Source organism: Fundulus heteroclitus, chromosome 23 (assembly GCF_011125445.2).
Source record: "Fundulus heteroclitus isolate FHET01 chromosome 23, MU-UCD_Fhet_4.1, whole genome shotgun sequence".
NCBI lineage: Eukaryota > Metazoa > Chordata > Actinopteri > Cyprinodontiformes > Fundulidae > Fundulus > Fundulus heteroclitus.
Genome location: NC_046383.1, coordinates 16,791,413 through 16,810,495, shown reverse-complemented (window position 1 = coordinate 16,810,495; position 19,083 = coordinate 16,791,413). Strand labels below are relative to the sequence as shown.

At 42.9% G+C, this 19,083-nt stretch overlaps 2 protein-coding genes across 9 annotated transcripts; one reads left to right on the top strand and one right to left on the bottom strand.

The window, feature by feature from the left end:
• Positions 1 to 2,479: 2,479 nt before the first annotated feature.
• LOC105928689 (zinc finger protein ubi-d4) lies at positions 2,480 to 12,324 on the bottom strand. Of its 5 annotated transcripts, none has more exons than XM_012866100.3 (11): positions 12,228 to 12,324; positions 10,216 to 10,376; positions 9,859 to 9,966; positions 9,466 to 9,662; positions 8,286 to 8,378; positions 6,993 to 7,077; positions 6,444 to 6,578; positions 5,802 to 5,933; positions 4,973 to 5,085; positions 4,108 to 4,189; positions 2,480 to 3,934 (listed from the first exon to the last, which is right to left on the bottom strand). In XM_012866100.3, exons 1-11 carry the CDS (start codon positions 12,257 to 12,259, stop codon positions 3,849 to 3,851), a joined length of 1,224 nt encoding a protein of 407 aa, XP_012721554.1. In that variant the 5' UTR covers positions 12,260 to 12,324; the 3' UTR covers positions 2,480 to 3,848. The 5 variants fall into 5 exon arrangements, with proteins under 5 accessions (XP_012721554.1, XP_012721553.1, XP_012721555.1 ...); XM_012866099.3 differs by having other exon boundaries at positions 8,286 to 8,381; positions 9,466 to 9,659; XM_012866101.3 differs by having other exon boundaries at positions 9,466 to 9,659.
• On the top strand, positions 11,677 to 19,077 carry ttc9c (tetratricopeptide repeat domain 9C). 4 transcript variants are annotated; one of them, XR_002428349.2, is made up of 5 exons: positions 14,203 to 14,331; positions 16,478 to 16,832; positions 16,944 to 17,126; positions 17,211 to 17,313; positions 18,550 to 18,671. XR_002428349.2 is itself a non-coding variant. In XM_012866105.3 (4 exons), the coding sequence occupies exons 2-4, from the start codon at positions 16,499 to 16,501 to the stop codon at positions 18,705 to 18,707; spliced, it is 675 nt and encodes a 224-aa protein (XP_012721559.2). In that variant the 5' UTR covers positions 11,677 to 12,217; positions 16,478 to 16,498; the 3' UTR covers positions 18,708 to 19,077. The 4 variants fall into 4 exon arrangements, 3 of the variants coding, with proteins under 3 accessions (XP_012721559.2, XP_012721558.2, XP_035983239.1); XM_012866105.3 differs by lacking the exons at positions 14,203 to 14,331; positions 17,211 to 17,313 and adding an exon at positions 11,677 to 12,217 and having other exon boundaries at positions 18,550 to 19,077; XM_012866104.3 differs by lacking the exon at positions 17,211 to 17,313 and having other exon boundaries at positions 18,550 to 19,077.
• The last annotated feature ends 6 nt before the right edge of the window (positions 19,078 to 19,083 follow it).

Sequence of the window (19,083 nt, the reverse complement as noted above, 5' to 3'; positions counted from 1 at the left end):
CGTTGGACACGAACAGCCCTTTTCAAATTCAGCCCCAAATTTCTATAGGATTGAGATCTGGGCTTCAACCTGGCCACTCCAGAACATTTAACTGGTTCTTTTTAAACCTCATGTGTAGCTTTTGCAGTTCGCTTTGGATCAAATGTCTTATTGAAAAATAAATGTTCTCCCTAGTCGTACTCCTCCTGCAGACTGGATAAGACTGTCCAGCTGCTCAGAAACATGCCCACTGCATGACGCTGCCACCACCATGCTCCACAGAGGAGATGGTGAATTTTGGTCTCATCAGACCAAAGAATCTTCTTCCGCCTGACCATGGAGTCTTCCAGATGCCTTTTGGTGAACTCTAGTCGAGATCTAATATGACTTTTCTTCAACGGTGGCTTCCTTATCACCACTCTCCCATAAAGCTTTGACCAGTGAAGAACCCGGGCAGCAGGTCTCGCCCATCTCTGCAGCTGAAGCTTGTGACTCCTTCAGAGTAGTCGTAGGAGTCTTGTGGGCTTCTGTCACTAGTCTCCTACTTGCACAGTCACTCAGTTTATGAGGGCAGCCTGATCTAGGTACTGGGCTGGATTATCCATATGGGCAACCGGGCAATTGCCCAGGGGCCCACAGTCTCTGAAGGGCCCAGGGCAGTGAGGACACAAGCCAAGATTATCTCTCGCTTCGTGCTAAACTGTCTGCCTGAGCCATTGCGCTGCACTGAGAGATGCTCCAGGTGAACGTGAGAGACCCTCTCCTCGTTGGTAAATCCGTCCACATGAGGCGGGTCAAAGGTGACGCCAAGCAACGTGCGCTGAGTGTGTTGTATGATGTCAAGCGCCACAAAGCAGCACAAAAAATTCAGACCTGGAGAAATTAAGTAGGAGCGTGAAACAGAAATCTAAAAATGAGGAAATCAAAAACTCTATAAGTCTATACAGAAAATATGTATTTTCTTCATTCCCCTTAAAGTTGCTGACTTTAAGGGGAATGAACTTTAAGTTGGCTTCTATGGTTTGAAAGTGGTTGCTTATTTATTTTTTGTGCAAATGGAGGCCCTTTTCTCTCAATGCAGTGGGTCAATTATACCAAATTATACTGATGCTGATGTGTTTGTGTTCATAGCTTCATATGTGAGTGTCCTTCACATGAGGACATGTAGTGTATTTGTAGTTCTATGAGCATTTAGACATTTGTAGACCATAATACACTTGATGAGAGAATTTGAAGCATTGAGTATATTTACAGTTTAATATGGTAATCTATTCTGTATTTTACCAGATTATGGTGATTTTGGGATGGTGATGATGGGGCCCTTGAATATTGTTGCCCATGGTACAGAGAAGTGTTAACCTGGTCTAGGCAGATTCACACACACGCCATATTCCTTCCATGTCTTGATTGATTTCACTGAACTTTGGGGGCTGCTCAGTATCTTGGAAATTTAGCGGTATCCAGCGCCTGTATTGTACTTTTCAATAATCCTTTCCCTGAGTTTCTTGGACTGTTCTTCTGTCTTCGTGGTATTCAGGAATACCAATCAACCCTTCAGACACAGGGGTTTTACACCTCAGTCACTTGAGACACGTCCACACCACTCAGCAGATCTTCATCTCACTAATTGAGACTTTTAGCACCAACTGGATGGACCTCGATTGAATAAGACCATTAAGTTTAAAAGGGGGTGAATAATTATGCAAACACATTTCTATATTTTTGTTTCATTGACATTTTGTAGAAATCTTTTTTCACTTTGACAGAGGGGTTCCCCCCCAATAAATGTGTGAAAAAAGCCACATTTTATTGACCCTGACTGATTTATGAGAGCAATAAAAGGGTAAAACATCCGGTGGGGTGAATACTTATGAAAGGCACTGCAGCTGATAAAACCCGCTGTGTTGGGCGAGAGCTCAGTTCTTAGCAGTGGAGTTATGAGATTGCCTCTGGTTGCAGAAACTCATCCCAATATTGCTCTGAGATTTCCTCCAATAATGAGAACCTGTGTTTTATTTTTGTTTTTTCTGTGAGAGAGAGAAACAGCACCGTCACACCACCTGGAATAAAAGCTGCTTGGCGATGGCAGAGGTTTCAGCAACACCGAAATCCTCAACTCTGATGCTTAACAAATGCATTTTCCTTTCAAACATTGGCAGAATTTAAATAAACAGGCTTCCCAACTCTCTCTGTACATATAAATACATATTTATAGGTTGAAACCTGAAGCTTTCAAACACGACTTAAGAGGTTATTTTTCTTATATTCAATGCTTTGAACTACAAAGCCGTGACATCGAGGCTTTTTCCAAAAGCATGATAAATCTCAGTGAACGTAAGCGTCTCAGAAAACGTTTTCTCTCATTGTTCTGGCATTTAGCAAAGAGAACCAATTGTGGTAAATCATACCTGACGTCAAACAGAAGAAATATGACATAAAAAGCTGTGAAAAATGCTTTTAATTGTTCTGTTGATGAAGAGTGAGTCGACGACACAGCGGGCACGATTTCAAAATGATCTTTATTTCAGTCGGGCTAAATCGGCTTCAATACCCCAAAAAAATGCAAAAATAAAAATAGTACAACAAAGTACGTCATCTTACAAATACTTATGAAGAAAGTCTGACATAAAGAATCTGAAACATGTCACACAGCCATAACAAAAATATAAAAAGTCAATACAGTACATAGAATGGATTAGGAGCTATATATCGAAGTGTTTGCAATATCATGGACTTTACAAATTCAACTAGTTAAAAACTCCCAAAACCGATGGAATATCAGATAATATAAAATGTAAAAAAAAAAAAAAACACACACACCGAACAAAAAGAGACACCTGTGATGAAAGTTTGTGTGCACGTTGCATGCAAATCAACCTCAGTGACACGATTAAAAAACAGCTAGTTTGAAAACGAGCGTCTCGTTGGCACGACGGCGACGCGTGAAATGACGGCGCTGCCGCAGCGTTTCGAAAGAGAGGGAAAAGTGGAAAAAACACGTTTATTTATGACCCATGTAGTGAGCTAAAAAAAAAAATCCCAAAAACGGCTTCAGTTCAGGAGGCCGGAGGCGTTTTAAAAGTGGGCTTAACGTCACGGGTAGGCGACGGACTCCCGCCGCCTCAACTCTGTCAGACTTGTTCGTCTCTTAATTACGCGCCGTGATTAAATGTTTAGTTAAGTATCTGCGTGGTGTTGGTGAAGCCAGACTAAAGCCATCATGGCGACGGCTCCGTATGTGAGCTCCCGGCGAGCAGAGAGAAAGGGAAACCTCATGGAAACATCGGTAAAAGCTTTGGTGGATGGGACGACAGCACACACCGACAAAAGCCACCACAAAAGCCCACTAAATCACCAGAAACGACAATTATATTTCTTAACCAGATATGCGGTGACGTGTTTTCCCCCGCGCCGCTATCCGCGAGTAAAAAAACAATCTAGCTGAGGAGAGACCGTCTCGACAGTCCACGCTGCGTCTTTAGGGTGTGACGGGCGCTGCTCTCCCTGGGGGAGACGGCAGCTGCCATCGCCGCTGCTTGCGTTCGGTTTCTCTGCATGTGTAACAGTCCAGTAGGAAGTGTTTCCATGGTGTGAAATACGCGCGATATGTTACATGATTGACAGCGAGTCTGGAGGCCGTTGAAGGCAGGTTTTTGTAGTGATAGTTTGATCCCCGCGTTGACTGATCTGAGGTCTGCTTATGTTTTAGCGCGGTGGAGGGAGGGCGACTTGTAAAGCTGATCTGCCGTCTGGCTCGGCTACATCTGGACAGAGCCACCGACGGGACGGACTGGGAGGAGGTCTGACATTGTGAGAGCCGGGAGCGGTGGGGTCCTGTGGTGCTGAGGGGTGGGCTTCGGGTTGGGACGTCACTCGGGGGCTGAGCTCTGGTTCTGCTGGTATATGGAGGCTTTGTCTTTTAGCAGAGCCAGGCACAGGTGGCAGCTCCAACTCCCTGGCAACACAAAAGACAGGAAAGGGTGACGGGAGGGTGAAGATCTCGGCGAACTCTCCCCCATTAACGACCAGGAAACAGAGCAGACTAATTGGCGGATTATCAGGTTGACTTTAATAACAACAACAGCAGCAGCCCGGCCCGTTAAGCCGCATGGCGAGGCGGCAGCTTACCCTCCGGCGGTTCGGTCATAGGTGGGGTTAGACAGTACATGTGGTAGCCTCGGTCGCAGTCGTCACAGAAGAGCAGCTGGTCCTGCAGAAACAAAACATGTTTCCCTCACTGATCAAACCAGAACGGTTCCTTTAAAAAGAGGGAAGTCATCCGTTGGCATTCGGTCAGAGCCGTTTGCTGTGAACGTGAAGCGAGTTCGACCCGTTTTAGGTTTTTGCTGTGGACCGATCTGCGGACAGACCGCGGCCTTCTCATCGCCCCCCGAGGCAGAAGACGATATGAGCCGTCCCCGGAGGGCAACGGTTGACCTTTTCCGTCTCCGGCGCGCTGCTGACATTTAACGGGTCTGCGCGATTGACGGACGGGCCTAATTGTGAGATCACCCCCTCTTTCCTGGATCTGCTCTCCGGAACAACAAGCGTTTTTACATCCATCCTGCTGGGGAGGAATCTCCCGAGAGCTCGTTGATCCGTGGAGAGAGAAAGCCTCTTCGTCATTTCAGCTTTTTCTCGTATCAACGAAATGAATGGACCACATCGTCACTTTCAGCTCCTCTGGGTCAAATTAACTTCATTAGTGTCAAAAACACGTAATCGTAGCGCCATGAGGGCTGAAAGCGGCACGCTAAGGATGCGCTACGCATGAATCTCCTGTGTTGGTAACAGATTTAACCAGGAGTCAATAAGTTGCCTTTAACCTAATAAGAAGAAAATCCTTTTTTTAAATAAAGGTAACAAACAGGTAAATGTTACACGCTTACATCAGACTTGCTTGTTTCTCCCTTAACAACCTGGAACTATTCCTTGTGACTTTTACAGAGAGTTTAGATGTAAAACGTTGAGGAAACACAGGGAAGAGGCTTACGTCGTTCTCGGAGGTGCCGCAGACGTTGCAGCACTTGCACTCGATGCACTGCCAGCGGTACGTCTTCACGGCGGCCATCATCACTGGGGTGAACTGCAGACACGTGGGGTGACCTGGGAGACGGGGACGGAGACAACGTTTCAGGAACTAAACCATCAAAAAGGGACCACTGGGATTGTTTTTACCGAGCTCAAAAAGGTAAATGAAGCATCTGAATCTGAGATTTAGAAAATACAAACAGATTACATCAGTGTTTCTATCGTTTTCCCCTGGGTTACAGATTATGCTGAGCTTTGCAAAAGGATCCACAATTTAAAAAAATACCTGATGAACCAGGGATCAAGAGGTTAGCAACACGGTTGGGTTTCACAGAATAATTCAAAGTTTGAACCTCTCAAGGAGAGCAGCAACTGCCTTCACGGAGGAAAACTACCCTGCACATGCAGCCGTATCTACCAATCCCCTGCTTTGGATTAAAGCTTTTTGGATGGTTAGAATGGCCCACTCAAAGTCCAGACCTAAAAAAAACTTTTGAGAATCTGAGGCAAGGCTGGAGACGTGGCGTTTACAGACGTCCATTACGACTAAGCTCAAGCTTCTGTGCAAAGAAGAGAGGCGAAAGAAACGCCGTCTGGCAGCAGAGGGTGATTCTATAAAATGTTGACTCAGAGGAGTTAAAAACAAATACACGCCACACTTTTCAGATTTTTTTAAACCTCTCATCCACGTATTTTTCATTATTTGGTGTTGGTCTATCACATAAATATACAAACATGAATACATAAACCCTGCAGAACATCACGCCACGGTCATCATGAGAGGCTCATACCTGAGCGGCCGCAGTCGGAGCAGGACACCAGCTCTTCAGACAGGCCCGTTTTCTGGTTCAGGATGGAGTCCCCCAGGCAGAAATCACAGTAATCGTTGGGCATCGCCAGCCCATTGGGGCCCTTTTTGGTGGCTGGGCGGGAGAGAGAAGCAAAAAAAAAGGTTTCCGTGTGCGTTATTAGGACGGACGCTTTGGCCGCGGGAGAACCGATGCAACCCACAGGAGGCCCCAAGTACCAACGTTTAGAAAACCTCTGCTATTGCTATTCCCACATATGCATCCGACTCAGCGGTGACTGTAAGAACTAAGACACCGGATCACAATTTGAACGTAAGGCTGAGAGACAGGAAACGGATGAATTTGCAAACATTGAGTCTCGTGCACAGGAAAAAAAATAAAAATAAAAATGATTGAAAACGTACCAGACTTCCCAAATGTGCAAACATGTTTCAGTCTGAATCACAATTTTTTTTATATTCAAATAAAAAGGTGAGGAAGCACGAAGAAAAAAACAAAAAAAAGGAATGATAGTCGTCCCTTGCACCGACACACGTGCTACAAAAACATGCAACCAAACCTCCCTCCTTCCCTCCTTCCTGTCTATCTGCCTCTCTCCCTCTCAGCCCTGGAGGAGTGACTCACTCTTCTGCTCCTCAGGCTGGCGAGGAGTGGCTGGCGCCTCGATCTCCTCGTGATCCTCGCCCTCCTCCTCTGCCAGGTGAGAGTGTGTATAGTGGTAGCTCAGGCCTGGGCGATTCTTGTAGCGCTTTCCGCAGACTAATACACACACACACCGTCACATAAAAAGTGTTATCGTGATACGGGTAACCCTTACAAGAAGGAACAGTGATAAGAATTTAAAAAAACAAACAGAGGGGGGGGGGGGAGCCAAGCTGCAAGTGTGGCATTCATCACTCCCAACAAAGCCCTTTCTATTACTCCGCCCCCCACCCCACCCGTTACTTCTACGCGTCTCATTTTACCCTCATACAGCGTATGCACAGCGAGCTGAAGCCAACAGGAAATCACGCAGCACACACAGAGAGCGCCGGCTGTAAGAACTAAACAGTCGCCTCCTTCCCGGTGGGCTCTTTGGGGGCCGCGTCATGCACAGCCACTCAGGGGTAAAAGCAAACGCCGCGTTTCTTCTGCTGCCATGCGCGGACACAACGCAGACGTCCTGCTACTCACTGTCACAGGCGTACGGTTTGTCCCGCTCCTCCAGCGCCGCCGCCGCAGCCTCCGTTTTCTTCTTCCCGTTCTTGTCGCTGCGGCCCTAAATGCACCGTTTAACATTTAGCACAGGCACGACGACAAACAACAACAACAACAACAGCAAAAAAAAGACGACTTCCTTTGTACGGGCGCATCAAAACACAAGGAGGTCATTGGAAGAGTTCAGAAAGTGAGATTCGTTCACACACAGTGGTTTATTTAATGCGTTTCTGGTCCGCCAGCACAGGAGCCGGCGCAGATGGAACCTGACTTTTAAAATCGAGGTAAAATTTTACAGGCAGGTTAAAATCTTACAATTCAAAACGACAGGTCCAAAGCGTTCGTCTTTTAACTCCCACACTTCTCACATCCTCTTTAATTTTATAGTAAACACAACCGCATCTATCCGGCCACTTTTATTCAAATGCAGACTGTTGTGCGTTCAAATCTGCATGAGTTCATCTATTAAAACTGGTGAAACACGGCAAGTGTTTTCAGAGAAATGCCCAAATTCTTATATTGCTGGACCAAAAAAGGATTGGGTTGTTTTTTTCAGTCGAGCCCAAAATAATTTGCTAACTGGGTGACCGCCTATTATTATTAATTATTATTATTATTATTATTATTATTATTATTATTATTAATAATAATAATAATAAGGCAACCAAGCAAAATCTTTTTTTTTTTTACTCCAAATCGACAATGATTTACACATCCTTTCCCAATAGAAGATCGGACTACTTTTTTTTTTTTATTTAAAATTATCGTATTTTGTAGAACAGATAAAAATAAAAATTCACACTACAATATTTCATTTTTTGGCCCTCGAGTACTTTTGACTTGACAATTTTGGCCCACAGGCCAAAAGTTTGGACACCCCTGACTTACACCTAAAAAAAAAACAAGTTAAAATGACATTTCTGATAAAATGATGGTATAACTTAAGACCACTAAAGTGATTTTTGAAAAGAAAACCTTACACTGTTACAGCCCTACACATCATGACTGCTAACTTTAACGTTGTCCAGCAGTCACTGACATCCTCCTTATAAATCTCCCCCAACCTCATGAAGCTCCCTCTAAGTGCTGTGGCCACAGAGTTACTTGACAACTCATTTTTTCCTTCCACTCAACTTTCCATCAGTGTGCATGGACAAAGCACCGAACAGCCATCCTCTGTAGCCTTCCCTGCCTGACCTGCATGATCACACTGAAAAATATTTGGTATTCCTTTTTTTTCTCCCCTAGGCCGTCTCTTCGGACACTCACCTTGGATTTGCTCTTGCCTCGTCTCTTGGGGGTCTCGTCTTCAAAGTCTTCGTCGTCCAGGTCATCCAAGTAATCGTCGTGGTCAAGCACTCTCTGCTGTAAGAACGGGAATTAGCTCCAGGTTCAAAGTGCGGAAACTCTGATCTACGTCCCTTGTGTGCCTGAACACACCTGCGGGTCATTCGGCGTTTTCCTCTGAAAACGGTAACCGGCTAGAACTCGCTGGTAACAACAGCTCTGCTCAGACGTTTACATCTAATCATCATCATCTGTGCGAATTTAAAGCGTTTAATTTCGCATATCAACCGTTTTTCCTCCAGGGGGGGAAAGAACGTGACAGACTTCAGTGAGTTTGGTGACCATAGCTAGCAGATAAAATATAAAAAAACACGCCCAAACTCCTGATTTAATAATTGATCCTTCAGCATGTAGCAGAAACCAGACACTTTACAGCCATCAGAAAAGTCCTGGGCCGGTTCTGGCTAGATAGTCGACCTTTGCTTTACAGAACTGGTTAGGCTTCGTAAGGTTAGCTGGTTTACAAGCATTTCTCACTAATTTTCAATAGTGGGATCAGTCGTTAAAAAACAGTTTTCCTTTCTGTTTGGCGTCGTTGTCCAGGAGGACACGGTGGTTCCCGTTCACTCACTGAGCTGTCGCCCTCAGGAGAAAGGAGATTGGTTAGTTTGTTCAGGAACAGGCCAAGAAATGACCCACATGTACAAACCAGATGCCCTCTGCTAAAAAGGTTTCATGGCCACAGGAGACCAGCTTTGGCCAACCACAGCGAAAAATATTTTTGGGTGTGTGAAAGTGAGACGTTTAAAGAAAAAAAAAGAAAAAACGGCATATCAACTCTCAAGCATGGTGGCGGTAGCATCGTGACGCGGGGCAGTTTTAATTCCAGTGTTACTGATGCTTTGCCCAAAGTCTGCACTCTTAAAACTTAGTAATTCTGCCCTGAAAAAAAAAAAAAAAAAAAAAGATCAAATGCATTAAAATTAAAATTAAAAATGATTGAAATTCGTGTTCAGAATGATTGCATGTAAACTTCTGAGCAGATCTAGAACTATTTCCACTACTTTCCCAGGCGAAGCGAGGCCGTATCGCCCGTCAGATCTAAAATCTTCCGTCTTTGTAATCTAAACACGTCGGCGTTTGGAAAAGCTCGAAGTCCAACCTTACGAATGCGCCCGGACGACGTGTGGGTGACCGCCGACGTGGCCGGAGGCTCCACCGTGGCCGCGTCTTCCTCGGGGGCCCGCACCTCGGACGCGCCGCTCCTCCTCTCCAGGGGTTCGCCTTTTAACAGCGCCTCCAAGCTGCTTCCATCCACCGTTCCCAAAGCCTCCCGCTTCAGACCCAGCTCTATATCTGCTGCACAAACCCCGAGAAAAAAAACACAAAACAAAAAAAAAAAAACACTTAACATAAGCACCGGAACGGCACGACCAGAGAAAAACGCCTGAAATCTGTCCGGAAAAGGATTCTGCTGGCGACTAATTATTACATCCAACAACCCCTGAATGTGTGCGGAGGAGGGGAAAAAAATAAATTTCACAGAAGGTTGTACCTGCTTTGAGAGGGGGGAAGGCCAAGCGAGGGTCCTCAGGAGGATGGGAACGCCGTTTCTTCCTCCAGCGGCGAGCGGGGTACGAGTACAGCTGTCCTGGAGCTATACCTAATATTTTATCGGGGGCAGAAATGGCGAACAAACACAGCAGAGGAGGGATTGTTTGTTAATCTCAGGCTCTTTAGAAGTACGCCTTCTTCTCTTTATGCGCTGCTTCCAGCAACATGACCTAATGACATCGCCATTAAAACATTCCTCAACTCACTAAATACGTGTCACAGAATGGTTAAAAAAAAAAAAAGAACAACAGGGAAATATAAAATGAGCTTCCTCCATCTCAAAACGCCGACCACTTACCTGCACTCCTGTGCCTCTTCTCCATCCAGATGTAACAGTTGGACTGAGCGACTCCCGTCTGAGAGTCCAGGAAAGGCATGAGGATGCTGCGCTCTGCACAGAGACGGGCGTTGTAGCTGTGACACTGCTCCATGGCGTCTCTGTAGTACTGTTCTCCTAGACTGGATGGAGGGGGGGGGGGGGGGCACAGAAAGGTTAACAAATACAGACCAGGAGAGTTTTTTTTTTTTTTTTAACGGATGCTTTATAAACTCTGAATGATTCAGACAGCAAAGCTTTCACTCCTGCTTTCATACTGCGCTGTTGTTTGAGTTTCTTTTCAACTTGGACACGTCAAGGATGATATTGTACATACCCGGTAGGCTTACAGTTTATTTATTTTATCACCAGGTTATGAATGAATTTGTCAACAAGATCACTCAATTTTCTCTTGACTTGCTGTGATCAGCAGGTCAAGACTCTGATCATCCTTAAGCAGATCAACACTAAAGACTCTCCACATTGTTGCTCTATAAACCAAACAAGTATGGAGGTGGGAGCACCTTTTCGCCCTTTAATGAAAATCAGATAAAGGTTTGGGACGTTACACTTTGGGGCATCTGTCTTTTAAAGGAGGAACGATTTCCTTTTTTTTTTTTACGTCTGATTTCTTAAAAGTTGGGACTGATGAGTCGGACCTGAAAGGAATCCAGAATAACGGATCTACAGAGATTGCGCTAGAAGAGACGGCATGATGTTTGATAACCAAGTCCTGTTTCTTCTCCAGACTCCGTTTCCCGCGGTCCTGAGTTATTTTCAAGACACTGTTTTATTAAAGCATCAACAAAATTTCACTATGAATACATGCCAGATGTTTCTGGCCAGACTCGGATGGATGGATGGATATTCTCGTTTTCTTCTTCCGAATGAATTCAGATTTGAAAACTACTAACATTTTTCTGCCTTTTTTTTTTTTTTTTTAAACCCAAGCAACTACGTAAAACTACCTGCATGACTGAGAACGTCAGACAAATGCGTAGTTAAAATACAAATTCGTATGCATGCTGGTCAACAATTTTCTAAATTAAATAACACTGCACAAAGCCTAACTTAGTTAAATTACTGATTGTGCGTAACGCTAGTTCAGTTTATTTCACGCTGATCCACAATCCAGGTGCTGTGCAGGACAGATAGATCCTATTCTTATAGAAATACATGTTCAAATAAGTCCAATTCAGACAAACATAACCCAGCTATATGGACCGATTCAATTAAATAAAAGCCTCTAAGTCCTGGTTTTAACAGTGATAATAATAAACCAGCAAATCAAACGCGTGTTTTGGTGGAAAAGAACCTTTCTCACACGCTGGAGTTCATGTGATCTCATCTGATTCGTGTGATCTGATCTCATTAGGGGGGAAACAGCAGCAGCAGCAGCCTGAGGACATGATCGCTTCCCTCATAAATGAATCTGTACTCCCTCTCAGCTTACTCCCCAAAAACAGCGTCCTACATCTTTCTGTCGCTCTATTTTTTTTTTTTGCCCTTGGCCACGCTGGTCGTCGTAGTTATCCACGGGACACGCAGCGCGACTCGTGGCTTCAAAGTAAAAGCCAGCGTACAGTAGAGAGGCGGCGGTGCCAGAACAAAAGGTTGATTGTTAGCAAGAAAGCGCCCGCCAAGCGGACACTTTCCTGGAGGATCGAGTCGCTCCTTGGCCCCGATTAGGCGGACGGGGTCCGTGTGGGAGCCCCGTCCGTGAAATCACTGGAGACAGACCCGAAAGCGACGGAGTTGGACACAGACACGGGCTTCACGGCGAGCCCAGCTCATTTCTAATTGCCCAGAGCTAGAAAAGCTAACCCTAGCACAAAAGATAACGTAATTCTCTTGGGACAGTTTTTGTATTGAGCGACGCGGAGGATCGTGGGAAAATACGGCGACGTGAGCAGAAAAACGACAACTAAACACACGAAGACGGCTCCCTGCGCCCGTGGTCTCCTCACTCTGCCAACAAATAAAGGTAAACTTACACTTTCACAACACTGTCGACGGCCGCCGCCATATTTGCTTATTGCGGTTGTGTGAAGTGCCACTGCGCATGCGCACGGACGTTAGCGACCGTCATTGCCTCCCACTATAAAAAAAACATGCGGCGCACATTATTATATATATATATATATATATATATATATATATATATATATATATATATATATATATATATATATATATATATATATATAATACGAATAAATAAATACATAATAAAATATATATAATTTTATTTTTTATTTTTTTCGGGGAGAATTTCTTTACGCAATTTATTAGACAATCGTTTCACCTATATATATATATATATATATATATATATATATATATATATATATATATATATATATATATATATATATATAGTTTCATAGAAAATGGTGCCATTGTAATGGAAGGAAGCCGTCCCTCTATGTTGAACTGAACTATTTACAAATTTTGTAAAAGGTGACATTAATAGGAACTCCGAATTTCAGCTTAAGAGCCATGATCGACTCCTAAATATGTGTGGATCATGTATTATCTTGTAAAAAACACATTGAACTGGTCTAAAAAGAAAGGGTAGGTTTCCTTTATTGCCTGATGTCCTTTGGAGCAAACAAACAAGTTCCTCGTTTTAATGAATGAATGAATAATTTATTTCAGACAATCAAGGGAAATTATAAATTTAACACATACAAATATGATGTAGAAATAATTATAAAACTTAGTATATAATTGTAATTAATTTGTAAATAGAATTAAATTATATGTTACCTTAAAAGGAGTATGAAGAAGTGAAACGTAACCCTGACCACACTGAATCATAAACACAGGCTGTTACCATCCAGTTGAAGCTACACACGATTCCACAGTTTAACAAACTGAAAAATTACTTGTTTATCCATCAATCAAAAAATTGCTGTAATAAACCCATCTTATAATGTGTACCTTTTGATTGTGTTTGTGTCTGTAACCAATTGCTGTGATGCAAGATACATTTCAGACTTGTTCTGACAATAAAGGTATCTTATCATTTCTCATAGTATCATAATGTATGTGAGGCCCTAAGAGGAGATTCATTTGGAGACTCCTTTCCATATGAATTCATCCCAACTATGTTTCTGAAGTTTCTTGGAGAGCTGAGCTCATATCTGGGATTGAGGGTACACAAAAGTTACATTTGCTCTTGTTACAATGCCAAAAAACCTGTGGCCTTTTGTGTTTGCTTAGAGAAATTGAGGTTGTAAGTTCTGTGTCCGGTTTAGTGAGACACAACCCATCAGAATGACTAATAAATATGTGTAACCAGAACTTGTGCTGCATTTTTAATGTGTTCCAGATTTTTTGGTCTGACCTCAGACACCATTGTCACAAATAATTACATTTGTTTGAAGTCAAATGCTCATTTCAGGTTTGGGGCAAACAAATGCAGTTTGCTTATACTTAACTTAAGGTCGACTCTACTCAATGGCCAGCAAGAGTTAAGCAGGTATTAAACATACTTTCATTAGACTTTCAATTCTGTACTAAATATGTTTTTATTGGTCCGATGTAATAGTCGAACCTTAAATTGCATGTTTTCCTTACCTGGAAACTCATCTTAGATAACACAAATAAAGGTTTTAGAACGTCATTTTGTGCATTATTTATCAATATGATGTTTTTTACTACGTAGTGAATCGAGTTACTAAAATAAATGAGCCGTTCAACAATATTCTAATTAGTGAGTGGATCGGTGTTTAAATCACACTCAACATTTTAAACTATGGGGTCCTCCACGTTTTTTCCTTCATACTGCAATTTTATTTTGGAGGATTTCTTTAAGCAATTTATTAGAAAATCATTTCACCTAACAGTGAAACAACATTCTTTCCGCTCTGAAAGAGGATACGTAATTTACTGAAGAAAAACATGTAAACGCAAAAAAAAAAAAAAAAAAAAAAAAAATGTGGAAGACGAACACTAGAGGGCAGCATGGCGCTGATCTGTCACTAGGGAGTCAAGAAGAAGAAGAAAAGCAGGAAGCGAAAATAGGTGGACACAGAGCAGCAAAAAATATGTTTTTCAACTGAAAAAAATTATAATTTCATTTATCAATATAAGGTAAGACGATTTAAGCTATTTTATGCACCAGTCTACTGAACTAGAAACACTCCTGGAGGTCTGGTTTGAGAAGCCGAAGCTAGCATGTGGGACACTAACTCAGTTAGCCCAATGCCACGCCGTTGAGATCCGTTAAGTTTTGTTTTATTGGTTTTATTGACATGGCCACATCTTAACTTATTTTAGGAACCCCTAAACGGAAGACCTGTTTGCACACAGCAGCAGGAGAGTGTTGTTTTCCTGGTCATCTGCTGCAGGATTGGATCCCCGTGTGTCTTTTGTTATAAAGATCATGTTTGGGCTCAGCATTGATTGATTTCTGCTGATTCTGACCAGACCAGGAGGTTCCCCTCCTCGCTTAAAACGTTAAAAAGCTATTAAAAAGTAAAGATTCAGAAACGTTTTATGTGTTGAAACCACGAGATAATCACTGTTTACACATAATTATAGTACATCTGTCAGCCTTGTATTATATTATTAAGGGACAGATATCCAAAGCAGCCATGTCCCTATGTGGAAAAGACCCCTAAGCTTAATAAATGCAATCAGATGTTTTTGATAACTGGTACATGAGTCTTTTACGTCCATATTGAGGATTTATTTTACCCACTCTTCTATGCTGAATTGTAATTTTTTTTCTTCTTCTGCTTGTTTAGGGATCCTCCAAACCATCTCAATCAGATCTAAGTCCTCACGTTGAGTAGACCAGCTCAAAGCCTTCATTTTGTTTTCTGCCGAGCCGTTAAGAGGCGGACGTGTGCGTTTGTACCGTATTCCTGCTGCATAACCCAGATCCGCTTGAGCTGAGGGTCACAGGCTGTCTTGAAGGTCATGAATCAGCAAAGCAGCCCCAGACTATTACACTACCACCGCCATGTTTGATTGTCGGTATGACGCTCGCTTGCCAGTCAGCGAGATATTTTGCCCTGAACCTTGTCAAAAACAAAATTAGATGGATGCCGGGTTCTGCCAAACTCTTTTTATTGTTGAATCCTGACCGCTTACCTTAATGGAGGCAAGTGATGCCAACAGGGCTTTAGGTGTTGTTTGGGGTTCTTTTGTGACCTTCTGGATCAACTCCTGATGTTTCCTTGCAGTAGTTCTGGTGGGCTAGTCGCTCCTGGGTCGGTTCACAACCGTTCTCAGGTCCCTCCGTGAGGATAATGGCTTTGCATTGTTCCTCATGGAGCCATGGAAATCACTGATGGGTGACAGTGACATTTTTCTCTATCCCTTCCAACATTTCTTATGACATTCAGTTTTCCTTAAGCCAGAGAGGATACGGCCGTCTTAGAATTTGTTCTGATTGTCTGTTTGAGATATTTGCTACCCAATGCTAAAAAAAAGAAATCATACATTGTAGGGATGGGCAATTATCATATTGCTTATTGCTGAAAAGGATCTTTATGATTGGAAATCTTGTGATGATAAGGATAACCGTGACATTATGAAGGGTATGGATATATTTTCTGTTTGAACACGTCGTTGAATATTGCTTTTACGTTACCATGATTGAATGCCAACATTGTGTGCCGTTTGAAAGCTACTGGAATGAACTGGTGTAGGGCACTACCCATTTGATGATGAGTACGTTTTATTTGTAGTTTATTTTCTCACTGGTGGTTGTATTTCTTGTGTTCTGCTGTACCATCCTTTAGTGCATTTTAAGAGCCTATTATATCTACAGTCTGTACCTTTTAATGGGGTAAAACAATGAGTACATTATAGAGAAGGAGTGTTGAGATTTAATGATTTTATTTTATTTTTTGCAAATTGCTATGATCAAAAAGTTATATTAGTGACTTTATATTAAAAAATAAAATAAAAACGTTGTTTTAGAGTCATCTAAATACTCCTAATTGCAAAAGAAAACTGATTACACACGTTTCTCCTCCTCTTACCAGCTGACCTATTATATCTATAGTCTGTATCTTAATGGGATAAAACAATTAATAGATTATAGTGAAGGAGTGTTGATGAAATTTAATGATTTTATTTATTTTTCACAAATTGCTATGATCACAAAGTTATATTTGTCACTTTATATTAAAAAAGAAAATAAAAATGTCTTAGAGTCATCTAAATACTCCTAATTGCAACAACAACAAAAAAACCTGATTACACACGTTTCTCCTCCTCTTCCCAGCTGACCAGCAGCACTGCAGAGATGGAGGCTGTTGGAGCAGATGATAATCCGGATGAGCTGGGGGCTGTGGCAGCAGAACCGGGTCCAGCCGGACACGGCGGGACTTCGGCCAAGCCCGTTTGGGCTTTGCTGGAAGAGGCGGTTCAGCTGAAGGTGAAAGGAAATGCCTTCTACAGGGAGAAAAATATCCGCTCAGCCATCGGTCATTACCACCGGGCCCTGCTGGTACTCCGGGGCCTCGACTCTAGCGTGATGGCCCCCGTGAAAGGGTTTGGACCCGAGAAACCGCCCCTTACACAGGACCAGGAGCTTATGCTGAGAAACACGCAAGTGGACTGCTACAACAATCTATCTGGTATATAATGATTGTGGCTAAGTACCGTCAGCAGCCTCTCCAGGTTCAGTGGAGTGTGTTTCTTCAGTTGGGGAGGCGGATGTGTCTTTGAATCGCTTATCTCTGTTTCAGCCTGTTTGCTGCAGAAACAGACGGTCGATTACAGTCGCGTGTTGGAGTACAGCCTGCGGGTGCTGCAGTGGCAACCGGGCAACGTCAAAGCGCTGTACCGGGCAGGCGTGGCCACTCTGGAGATGGGAGATGCACAGGAAGCCAAACAGTACCTCACCCAGGTCTACAGAGAGCAGCCCAACGGTAGGAACGGAGCGAGGGCGTGACATCCATCCATCCACAGCAGCTTTTGATCTATATCTGATGTGAATTATCACCTATCGATAGATCAAAATCAGCACATCACAGTGGTTTAGTATGAAGCAAGACCCATAAAGCCGGGCTTTCTCTGTGTTGCCTGGCTGACCTAAACCTAAAACTACACTCTGAGGTAACGTTCACTAATGTGGTCGCGATGTTACTTTGTTGACTCTGGCCTTCTGCTTCAGGCTGTGTGCGCTTTAATATTCATGCACCATTTGCTGATCACACACATTAAGTTATGGGTAAAAAAAAAAAAACTATGAGATGAGAACAAAAAGGCCATTGCTTCTGTAAGAAAGTGGAAAAAAAATCGATTCATATAATTAAGTTGATGCTGTTTAAGTTCTAACTAAAGGCTGTCAACTTTTACCTCTTTATATGGAGGTTTAACCATAACTCCAACATCATTGTTCGTCAAATCACTTCATTAACCAACGTCAGATAAAACTACAGACTTAAAGTTGTCTGGTTGAAATGTGTGTTCTCTCTTATAGCTAACATCTAGAACCCTTCCAGTCAACTTAATTTGAGGTTTTAGCTATAAAGGATACGAAGCACCTTTCATTACTTGAGTCAAACTGCTTGTTCTTGAGTGATTACAGTGGGGAAAATTGTCAAGCATATTCAGTCTTTTTATTTATTTATTTCGTCATGTTTCTTCTGCTGAAGTTAACTAAAAGGTAATAGTTACCAAAAAAAGTAAAATTTTTAGTCGCAGTTAGAATCAAATAGGCTGTTATATCCAGTTCTCTCTAAAAATATTCACTAATCCTGAAGGTTTTCAGTTTCTCAGGGATGCAGGTTATAAATCTGCATCATTATCCATATCAGGGCGACATTGTCAGTTTTTCACCTACTGCTCTAATAAGGAAAACTGGGCTCATATCAACAGCCAACGTTTATATTTTCTGGTTGTGTTTCGGGAGGAGGAGGAGGTCAGTCATGTGACACGGATAGTGATGCAGCACGGGATTATGGGGTTTTTCACTGAAGCAGAGAAGCAATGTGAGCCGTGTGGTAATTTTTCAAAGAAAGGGTAATGGAAGAAATAAAATCTGTAGTCCTCGGCCATAACAGCAGCATTAATATCACATGTTAGCCCAAATCTTCCTGTCGTTCCATCCTTGATTTCTTTTCATGTGAGGCCAACAAACTTTATCGCATTTCATTGGGATTTATACTCCTCCCCTCCCCGTGTTAACATGCAACACTGTTAAATGTTACATAATGAGGGAAAAATAACTTCTGCTTGGCACTATAAAAGAAACAAAGAAAAAAAATTGTGCTTCTTGTTGTTTTTGCTCATCTCATCTTGTGGGCTAAAATACAACGCGCTCAAACAGCTTTTCAATTTCTCTCACAGATGCTAATGTGAGGGAGCGCCTGCAGAGGGCAGAGGAGAAGCTAAACCGGGAGCTGCAGAGGGAGAAAGCCATGTATCGGGGGATGTTTTCCTCCAGCTCAAAGGGCGCCACCGCAGAAAGGGTTAACCCACCAAACACAGCGGGCGATGGAGTTTAGACAGACGGCTCGACGTGCCTAATTAAACCTCAACCCCAGACAGGCCGGGGCGCCTGATAGGAGAATCCACACATGTTGAATCAGTAATGCTGTCAGATTTCTGAGTTTGAAGAAGCCAGAGGAATGTAAAGGGTTGCTATAGATTGCAGACCGCTGGGAGGCAGCGAGCAGGACAGTAAACATGTCACGGCTGAAAATAGGAAAGGACAGAGGAGTTAGTTTCCTAGCAACATGGAAATGAACTAAGTCTAGTAATCTGTTCTCATGAACTCTTGGTGCACTACCAAAATGCCTCTATTGATTGTCTCTTCAGTGATATGAATGTCGGTTTTTGAGTTTTTCCAGTAAAATTGTTTTTTTTTAAACCCTGTTTCTG